Source organism: Oncorhynchus mykiss, chromosome 14 (assembly GCF_013265735.2).
Source record: "Oncorhynchus mykiss isolate Arlee chromosome 14, USDA_OmykA_1.1, whole genome shotgun sequence".
Taxonomy (NCBI): domain Eukaryota; kingdom Metazoa; phylum Chordata; class Actinopteri; order Salmoniformes; family Salmonidae; genus Oncorhynchus; species Oncorhynchus mykiss.
In genome coordinates this window covers 31,211,449-31,221,901 of record NC_048578.1, presented here as the reverse complement: position 1 = coordinate 31,221,901, position 10,453 = coordinate 31,211,449, and the positions used below count along the sequence as shown (strand labels likewise).

The 10,453-nt window shown below is 47.2% G+C and overlaps 1 protein-coding gene across 1 annotated transcript; it reads right to left on the bottom strand.

The window, feature by feature from the left end:
* Positions 1-7,755: 7,755 nt before the first annotated feature.
* Positions 7,756-10,005, bottom strand: LOC110489117 (D(1) dopamine receptor-like). The gene has a single exon (XM_021561694.2). The coding sequence runs from the start codon at positions 9,966-9,968 to the stop codon at positions 8,790-8,792; it is 1,179 nt and encodes a 392-aa protein (XP_021417369.2). The 5' UTR covers positions 9,969-10,005; the 3' UTR covers positions 7,756-8,789.
* Between the last annotated feature and the right edge of the window lie 448 nt (positions 10,006-10,453).

The following is a 10,453-nucleotide window of genomic DNA, read 5'->3' as shown; positions in this document are numbered from 1 at the left end:
GTGTGTGCATGCGTGTTGTGTGTGTGGCTGTGTGTGTGTGTGTATATATATGTGTGTGTACGGTCTACAGTACAGTATGAGGGAAGCTTTAGCCGTGAAACAGAGAGCTCCTCTCGTCAGATGAAATAACATTGGAGGTATGACATTAACTTCAGAGTGACTAACCTGTAATCCAAAGTGAATGTCGTTCCGGTGACTATTGCTTTGAACTCTTATTCAGTGATCCACACAATTCACTATTACTGGAGATGACGGATTGGGGGTAAGGCCCTGCAAAAGACTAGCGCCCTGTCCTCGAGGTTGTACATCTAGGCTCCTGCCCTCGAGGTGGTACATCAAGCTGCCTCACGCTACAGAAACAGGAGATAGGCTCCTGCCCTCGAGGTTGTACATCTAGGCTCCTGCCCTCGAGGTGGTACATCAAGCTGCCTCACGCTACAGAAACAGGAGATAGGCTCCTGCCCTCGAGGTGGTACATCTAGGCTCCTGCCCTCGAGGTGGTACATCTAGGCTCCTGCCCTCGAGGTGGTACATCTAGGCTCCTGCCCTCGAGGTGGTACATCTAGGCTCCTGCCCTCGAGGTGGTACATCTAGGCTCCTGTCCTCGAGGTGGTACATCTAGGATCCTGCCCTCGAGGTGGTACATCTAGGCTCCTGCCCTCGAGGTGGTACATCTAAGGTCCTGCCCTCGAGGTGGTACATCTAAGGTCCTGCCCTCGAGGTGGTACATCTAGGCTCCTGTCCTCGAGGTGGTACATCTAGACTCCTGTCCTCGATGTGGTACATCTAGGCTCCTGCCCTCGAGGTGGTACATCTAGGCTCCTGCCCTCGAGGTGGTACATCTAGGCTCCTGCCCTCGAGGTGGTACATCTAGGCTCCTGTCCTATGGACAAAGCTACTTCACTGAACTTCTATTCAGTGTGGACCAGGGATAGGCCTTAGCAATAATACATATACTGCAGATAGAGGCCATATGATGAAAATGAAAACCCATCTATAATATTTATTCAGAAAGAATAGTTGTCTACTGGCACACAGACACATAGCTGTTATAGGATTTACAATGAGATGCTTCCAGTCCAGATAACTATTGGTTTTAGTGAGGTAATACATTTTTTTGCATCCTATTCCCTATTATAGTGCACTACTTTTGACTAGAGCCCCATGGGCCGTGGTCAAAAGTAATGCACTATACAGTATAGGGAATAGGGTGTCACTTATATACAGTATAGGGAATAGGGTGTCATTTGGGACGCAGACTCCAACTCTCGGCTCCATGTCGGTTTCATGACAATCACACGGTAGTTTTTAAAAATTAGTTTCACCTCTAGTTAATGAAGGGAATCTTGTTATAAGAAATTCAGACATGACAAGTTTTTAAAAAATTCCTAAAATGACTATGTAATAGCTGGCCACCCAGGGAGGTCGTTCAAGATTTATGTAGAAACTGGACGTCTACCCATGTCCCGAGGACGTCGAGAAATGCCTTCAAAACCGGCCACTGGGGGCAACAGTGAGCACTATTACCATCAAGAAGGCTTGGGTTTTTCTAGGGTGTTGTGGACTGGGGTGGCTATTACAATCAAGTGGGCTTGGGTTTTTCTAGAGTGTTGTGGACTGGAGTGGCTATTACAATCAAGTGGGCTTTGGTTTTTCTAGGGTGTTGTGGACTGTGGTGGCTATTACAATCAAGTGGGCTTGGGTTTTTCTAGAGTGTTGTGGACTGGGGTGGCAGATGGCTGTAATCCCATGACTCATGACTCTGGATTAGAAGGTTGCTTGTTTATCCCAGTTGTGAAGACTTAAAAATAAAATAAAATTACCATATTCCAAACCTTAACCCTTAACCGTTCAGAATGAGTGTCTAAACTTAATGTTTGAACCCTATCCCAAAACGTAACCCTTAACCTTAACCATTCAGAATGACATGCTGACCACACCGCTTGTGCGAGCGTTGCAGAATATCTTCACACACGTTATTCAATCATTTCACCCACACTGCTTGTGCGCGTCAACGAGCGTCTCTGTAGCCAGGCGGTAAAATAGAACTTGATTCTATTTGTGACGCTTGATGCGCTGCAAGTCCCGCCTCTCCCATCTCCTCATTGGTTTTTAGGAGCATATACCCACATGGGTGATTGAAAGATGAACTGAGGTCCACACTCCAGTCCAGTTGTTGGTGGTAATGCACCTTAAAGTTGGCTGCCAACCTCCATATAAAGTACCATGAAGAAGAAGAAGTCTGAAGTAGGATAGATTACTAGAAACTAACTGGGTTTACCCTTTTATCTGTGGATTAATTGTCGGAGTAGAGGACCTTGTGCATTTTAGATCAATTAGCAACCCAATGATTATTAGGGATGGGTACCAAAACCTGGCATTAAACAGGCCCTGGGGCTAAATTATGAAAGTAGTATCGATAAGCTCCGATGTTATCGGTTCAGCTTTCGGTACTGGAGAAATTAAGAAAATACATTTCCTATTTATTATTGCTACATAAACATTATCTGGTACATTCTCACCAACCGTTTCTAATTTGCAATAAAATGAAGACATTCGTCTATGATGCATTTTTTCTATTCCCAATCCAGAAGTGAGATCTCTCATGCTACAGCGCACACACACACACACACACACACACACACACACACACACGAAAGACCCTGCTCTTAATTAGTGACGATGGAGGAGAGATCAAAATGTTTAAAAGTGTTTGTTACACTTCACCAGAGTCGATGCTGACAATGCTCGTTGCCACAAGTGCAACAATACTTTTTCTTGTAAGGGCGGAAACACGACATGTATGGAAAGTGCATCATGTACAGGCAGAGAAACAGTTTGACTGCCCAGCTCGTAGTTCATCTCTCTTTGCCCGGTCTGCGTTAGGTATGTATGCTAGCAGCCTAGATCCCACACACAGAGTTAACTAAATTATGCGAACATGGGTTCATGATCAAAAGGAACCATTAGCCAGCTGATTGTTTAGCTATGGGTGCGTTCAGAAATTCAATCACCCATTTAAAGATCTTGCAACTTTTTTGTTAAAGTTGCAGCTACAATGAACCAACCCACTCCTCCCTCTAATGCTGCTGGTCCAAGCCAAAGACAAGCCCAAGCCCCTTCACGCTAGCAGCTAGTGGGAGGATGACTAAGGAGAGGGGGAATGAGTGACACCTAGCCGTGATCAAGTTCATGGTGAAAGGCCTACACCCCTTTGCAACAGTGGAGTCTAAGTGCTTTAGGTAACAGTCTGTCAGTATATATTGAGTTGTATTCATGTTTAGGATACAGTAGTATAAAAGGGTTGTATGTTAGTCCCATCACTCCACAATACACAACAACACAATAACTCAATAATGATAATTCAACACAAACTCTTTTTTTAATGTAGGGAGATGAGCAAGGCACTCAACCCCAAATAGTGATAACTGAGCTGTGATCAATGAGCTGAAGGACGTGCCAAAGCTGGCCATCACATCAGACAGGTGGACCAGCCTATGTCAGGACCACTATCTCACTGTTCCAGTGCACTACACTAGACAGGGCAGTGTAAAACAGAAGGTCCTCCACACCAGGGCAGTGTAAACAGAAGGTCCTCCACACCAGGACAGTGTAACACAGACGATCCTCCACACCAGGGCAGTGTAAAACAGAAGGTCCTCCACACCAGGGCAGTGTAAAACAGACGATCCTCCACACCAGGGCAGTGTAAAACAGAAGATCCTCCACACCAGGGCAGTGTAAAACAGAAGATCTTCCACACCAGGGCAGTGTAAAACAGAAGGTCCTCCACACCAGGGCAGTGTAAACAGACGGTCCTCCACACCAGGGCAGTGTAAAACAGAAGATCCTCCACACCAGGGCAGTGTAAACAGACGGTCCTCCACACCAGGGCAGTGTAAAACAGAAGATCCTCCACACCAGGGCAGTGTAAAACAGAAGATCTTCCACACCAGGGCAGTGTAAAACAGAAGGTCCTCCACACCAGGGCAGTGTAAACAGACGGTCCTCCACACCAGGGCAGTGTAAAACAGAAGATCCTCCACACCAGGGCAGTGTAAAACAGAAGATCCTCCACACCAGGGCAGTGTACAACAGAAGATCCTCCTCACCAGGGCAGTGTACAACAGAAGGTCCTCCACACCAGGGCAGTGTAAAACAGAAGATCCTCCACACCAGGGAAGTGTAAAACAGATGGTCCTCCACACCAGGGCAGTGTACAAATCACAAACTGACAAAGTAGTGGCAGAGGAGATCTCAGACATTCTGGAAGAGTTTAAGATAGAGCCGAGCAAGATTGTAGCTGTGACTTTTGATAATGCTGACAATTTTGATGTTGCCATCAAGAGGCTACACATCTTAAAAATAGGATGCTTGCACACACATTGAATCTGGCAGCACAGAAAATCTACTAAATTACTTTCATTGATAAATGGGCAGCCCAAATCAGAGCAGTGGTCGTGTGGTTCAAGAGATCCTCGATATCCAGCCCCAATCAGAGCTGGGCATGTGGTTCAAGAGATCCTCGATATCCAGCCCCAATCAGAGCTGGGCATGTGGTTCAAGAGATCCTCGATATCCAGCCCCAATCAGAGCTGGGCATGTGGTTCAAGAGATCCTCGATGTCCAGCCCCAATCAGAGCTGGGCATGTGGTTCAAGAGATCCTCGATGTCCAAAACAGTCTTGAAGGAAAAGCAGCAGCTCCTTGGTAAGAAGCCAGTTCAATCTATTAAAGTATTATTTAGAAATTCCCACATTTAACAATTTAATTCAATATTCAAGTTTGCGGTAATTAAATGTATTTTGTTTGTTGTTGTTTCAGGCCTTCTGCAACACTCAACCTTGATTTCAAGACCAGATGGAACTCGCTCTGACCAAGGCCAACCTGTACCGTCTGAAGGACGAGGACTTCCATAAGGCTGAGGAGTTTGTCCAGCTCATGAGAATCCTCCATACAGCCACACTGTGTGTGTCATGTGAAAAGAATGCCCATCATACCCATCCTCCACAAACTGGAAGAGCACTTCACTGTGAAGCATGAAGATACAACGTTTGTGGCCAACATCAAAGAGAAGGTGTGGGAGAACCTCTCCGAGTGCTATCAGGATGAGGACATTCAACCCTTCCTGCATGAGGACACAGCAATGGACCCCAAATTTAAAGGGATGCCGTTGAGTGACGCCATCTGGGATAAGCTGAGGAAGACGACTGTTGAGGCCAATGTGACAGGAGCAACGCCAGAGGAGCCAGAGCAGACAGACACAGAGCACCAGCAACAAGAGGAGTCTGAAGGAGAAGGAGAGGAAATGGAGGAGACAGTCCCTCCATAGTCCCTCCATTGTACAAAACAAGGTGTGCCTTGGTGGAGCTGTTCTCAGAGGAGGACAGGGATTGACAATCCAACAGTACACCTCGTCCCTCACCCTCAGCGAGAGTGTTGACCTAGAGGTGGAGCTCTACAAAGGCCTGCCTCCCATCTCCATGGTTGAAGATCCTGTGATGTGGTGGTGGGAGAAGAGATACTCTGCCCCTCCTCACAAACATTGCAACAAGCTACCTCTGTGCTCAAGCCTCCTCCACCCTTAGCGAGAGGGTATTTTCGATTGCAGGGAACACAATAAGCCAGGAGAGGTCCTGACTTCTGCCAGAGAAGGCAAATATGTTGATCTTTCTCCAGAAGAACTGCTAAGAACTAGTCCTTCCTTAGTCCTTTTGCAGCCTACCTGCAGGCCCCACCTGTGTTGTTCTATACCACTGTCTTATCTTCTTCAGCCTACCTGCAGGCCCCACTCGTGTTGCTCTATACCACTGACTTATCTTCTTCAGCCTACCTGCAGGCCCCACTCGTGTTTTTCTATACCACTGTCTTATCTTCTGCAGCCTACCTGCAGGCCCCACCCGTGTTGTTCTATACCACTGTCTTATCTTCTGCAGCCTACCTGCAGGCCCCACCCATGTTGTTCTATACCAATGTCTTATCTTCTGCAGCCTACCTGCAGGCCCCACCCGTGTTGTTCTATACCACTGTCTTATCTTCTGCAGCCTACCTGCAGGCCCCACACGTGTTGTTCTATACCAATGTCTTATCTTCTGCAGCCTACCTGCAGGCCCCACCCGTGTTGTTCTATACCACTGTCTTATCTTCTGCAGCCTACCTGCAGGCCCCACCCGTGTTGTTCTATACCACTGTCTTATCTTCTGCAGCCTACCTGCAGGCCCCACCCGTGTTGTTCTATACCAATGTCTTATCTTCTACAGCCTACCTGCAGGCCCCACCCGTGTTGTTCTATACCACTGTCTTATCTTCTGCAGCCTACCTGCAGGCCCCACCCGTGTTGTTCTATACCAATGTCTTATCTTCTGCAGCCTACCTGCAGGCCCCACCCGTGTTGTTCTATACCACTGTCTTATCTTCTGCAGCCTACCTGCAGGCCCCACCCATGTTGTTCTATACCACTGTCTTATCTTCTGCAGCCTACCTGCAGGCCCCACCCGTGTTGTTCTATACCACTGTCTTATCTTCTGCAGCCTACCTGCAGGCCCCACCCGTGTTGTTCTATACCACTGTCTTATCTTTTACAGCCTACCTGCAGGCCCCACCCGTGTTGTTCTATACCACTGTCTTATCTTCTGCAGCCTACCTGCAGGCCCCACCCGTGTTGTTCTCTACCACTGTCTTATCTTTTGCAGGAAAATATTATTTATTTAATTTGTTTTACATTTCCATCATCACAACATTAGAGTCTATAATAGTGATTTGTTCAAACATAGTTGTTTCTGGGCCTCCCGGGTGGCGCAGTGGTTAAGGGCGCTGTACTGCAGCGGAGAGTGAGAGACTCTGGGTCCGCGACCGGGAGGTCCGTGGGGCGATGCTCTAGCATCGTCCGGGTTAGGGAGAGGTTGAAAACCATTGTTGTTTCTGGGCCTCCCGGGTGGCGCAGTGGTTAAGGGCGCTGTACTGCAGCGGAGAGTGAGAGACCCTGGGTCCGCGACCGGGAGGTCCGTGGGGCGATGCTCTAGCATCGTCCGGGTCAGGGAGAGGTTGAAAACCATTGCTGTTTCTTTTGCTGTAAATTATTGTTTACATTACAGAAAATAAGGCAATGTTAATTCTGTTCTTAATTTGTTTCGGGTTTTTTTCATAAAAAAGAACAAAAATAACCGATAAGAATACCGTTAAAGTACCAGATCGATAAGCAGTATCGCTAAGAGTAGTAATACCGTTAAAATCTTAACGATACCCATCCTTAATGACTATATACCAGGACAAATTCACTAGCAACAGCAAGCTAGCTAGCTAGCTAAATTGCCATAAATGTTTAATGCTTTTCGACCTGTTCCCAAATTAATATAGTTGGTTCAGAGTTCGTTTTGATATTTCAACCTGCATGTCCTGATTGCGTCTGGTGTGGGTGGACAAAATCAACATGCGTGCGATGGCTCGAGCGTTCTGGTCAGCATGTTAGTGTCTAAACTTAATGTTTGAACCCTATCCAAAACCTTAACCATTCAGAATGAGTGCCTAAACTTAATGTTTGAACCCTATCCAAAACCTTAACCATTACCTTAACCATTCAGAATGAGTGCCTAAACTTAATGTTTGAACCCTATCCAAAACCTTAACCATTACCTTAACCATTCAGAATGAGTGCCTAAACTTAATGTTTGAACCCTATCCAAAACCTTAACCATTACCTTAACCATTCAGAATGAGTGCCTAAACTTAATGTTTGAACCCTATCCAAAACCTTAACCATTACCTTAACCATTCAGAATGAGTGCCTAAACTTAATGTTTGAACCCTTTCCCAAACCTTAATCCTTAACCATTCTAAATTAGTGCTTAAACTTAACCCTTAACTTCGAAAGTTGACGTTTGGAGAAATGGAATGATACAAAGCAGCAGGAGCAGGAAAAACACTTCGAAATTTGACGTTTGGAGAACGTGGCTGAGCGTCTCATTCTGCAGTGAGACTATGAGAGCTTGTTGGGACACCTGGCATTGCTTTGGAAAAGCCACAGACACAATGCAAGATGAGTAGCTCATTAATAAGGTAAAACACTTTGGAGAGGGATTTAAAATGGCAGCCCAAATTAAATTGATGTTTGTTATGAAATAGCCTTAAGCTTTCTGAATTTCATTACCATCATTAGAAAGATTATTCAGTTAACCGTCATTTGGTGTTCCCCATCAATTAAAACAATGGCAGTATTGGTATTGACTTTAACAAAAACACAATCAAAGTTACTGTTTGCAAGAGAACACATTGTAAAGAATAATATATTTTCTTGAAGTACTGTATTACATCTCAAAACGTTTGTAATAAAGTGACCTCTTTTTAACATTCTGTAAAATTCACAATAAAGCATCACTGGGTCAGAGTCTGGGGCCCTGACTCACTGTAGTATCTACTCCAAAGAGACAATGTGTCACACAATGTGTCACAATGTGTCATATGTACTGCACTCGCTGCACAGTCAGGGACACTGCAAAGGGTCACTCGACTCTTATTGCAGTGCCATTTCAGATCATACTGTACGTTATGCCCAGTGACACTGCACAAGGTGGCGGCACCCTCAATGACAACAACAAACCTTTTACACCAAGGTTGTAGTGCTTACTCTGCTTGCTTATGGCGATACAATGCACCAGACGATGATGGCATGCTATAGTTCTCTGACGTTCATGACAGCTGGTACTGTAGGTCCTCTTCTGAGACCAGTGTCTCAGCAGATGTTTTCCATGTATGTTTTTTATTACTACCACTGGGAATTCTGAGGCTCTGAGCTCACTTCTTATTGAGACTGAACGCGCCCATGCCGTGATCTCCGGGACAGAATCTGTGGCAGCCCAGGAGGATAGAGAATGCTTTGCGGAAGTCTGGGTTGAAGGCATATATGATGGGGTTGATGGAAGAGTTGGCCCACCCGAACCACACAAACACATCAAACATAGTGGGGCTGATACAGGTGAAGGAGGCCGCGGCTCCGCGGGGCGACGGCTCACAGAACGGCACCATGCAGTTCAGGATGAAGAAGGGCAGCCAGCAGCACACGAACACGCCCACGATCAGAGTCAGCGTCTTCAGGACTTTTGTCTCCCGTTTGAACGTCATCTTGAACGAGCTCTCCGATTCGGAGATGCTGGATTCTCCGCCGCCTTCTCCCATGCTGTTGTGTCGGTTCTTGGCGCTCTCTGCGGCTCGTTCTAGGGTGGCGATGCATCTGATCTGACGGTGGGCGATGCGGTAGATCTGGGTGTAGGTGACCACCATGATGATCACTGGGATATAGAAGCTGATCAGAGAAGTAGAGATGGCGTAGGTCCGGTTCAGGCTGAAGTGACAGTTGTCCCAGTCCCGGGGCGCCTGATGTGTGTTGTTATCCCCAACAGGGTTAGAGGAGTCTGGGTGGGCCTGGAGGCCGTAGGGGGTGGTTGTGGAGGTAGTGATGGAGGTAGAGGTAAAGGTCTGGGCTTTGTGCCAGCTGAGCTGGACGGGGATGAAGGAGATGAGGACGGAGAGTGTCCAGGCCACGCTGATCATCACAAACGCCACTTTAGGAGTCATGTTCCTCTCATAGCGGAACGGGCTGGATATTGCCCAGTAACGGTCCACGCTGATCACACACAGGTTCAAGATGGATGCCGTGGAGCACATGATGTCGAACGCCACCCAAGTGTCGCAGAACGAGCCAAACGGCCAGAACCCTGCGACTTCCGTCACAGCCTTCCACGGCATCACCAGCACAGCGACCAGGAGGTCGGAGACGGCCAACGAGATCACAAAGAAGTTGGTGACTTTGGAACGCAGGTGACGGCACTTGGTGACGGCGGCACACACAAGGATGTTGCCGAGCAACGTGGAGAGGATGAGCAGCGAGAGGAAACAGCCAGTCAGGATGCGGGTTGAGGAGTCATCCAATAAGTCGCTGTCTGTGATGACCGTGGTGTCATTCGTAAGATCCATTGTCGGTGGGAGGGAGGTGGTGGGGTGGGACGATTTGTGTGTGGGGGGGGGGGGTGGAGGGGGGGCAGAGAGGGGTCAATCAGCTCATAGTGTAGAGAAGAGCCTGGTCAGAAGGAAAGAAAACACTCTGGGTTTCTCCCTTTCATCCAAACAAACATATCTGATAACATCTTCTTGTTTGTTTGTGTCCCGTGATAATAAAAACAACAAGGTAAAAGACATTCCAGACAGCCTCTCTCTGGGGTTGGCATTGTTCCAGACTCTGTATCAGTTCTGACATCCTTTGTCCTGGAGAGGTGGATGGTTGTACATATTCCCACAGGGATAGTAGAGGTTTTAAATCTCCTATTGCAGCCTCTGTACAGGTGATCTGTGGACAGACAGACAGGTAGATGGGTCACAGGCTGACCGAGGTCTCTCTCCCTACCATCAACACTGGTCTCAGACTGACAGAGGTCTCTCTCCCTACCATCAACACTGGTCTC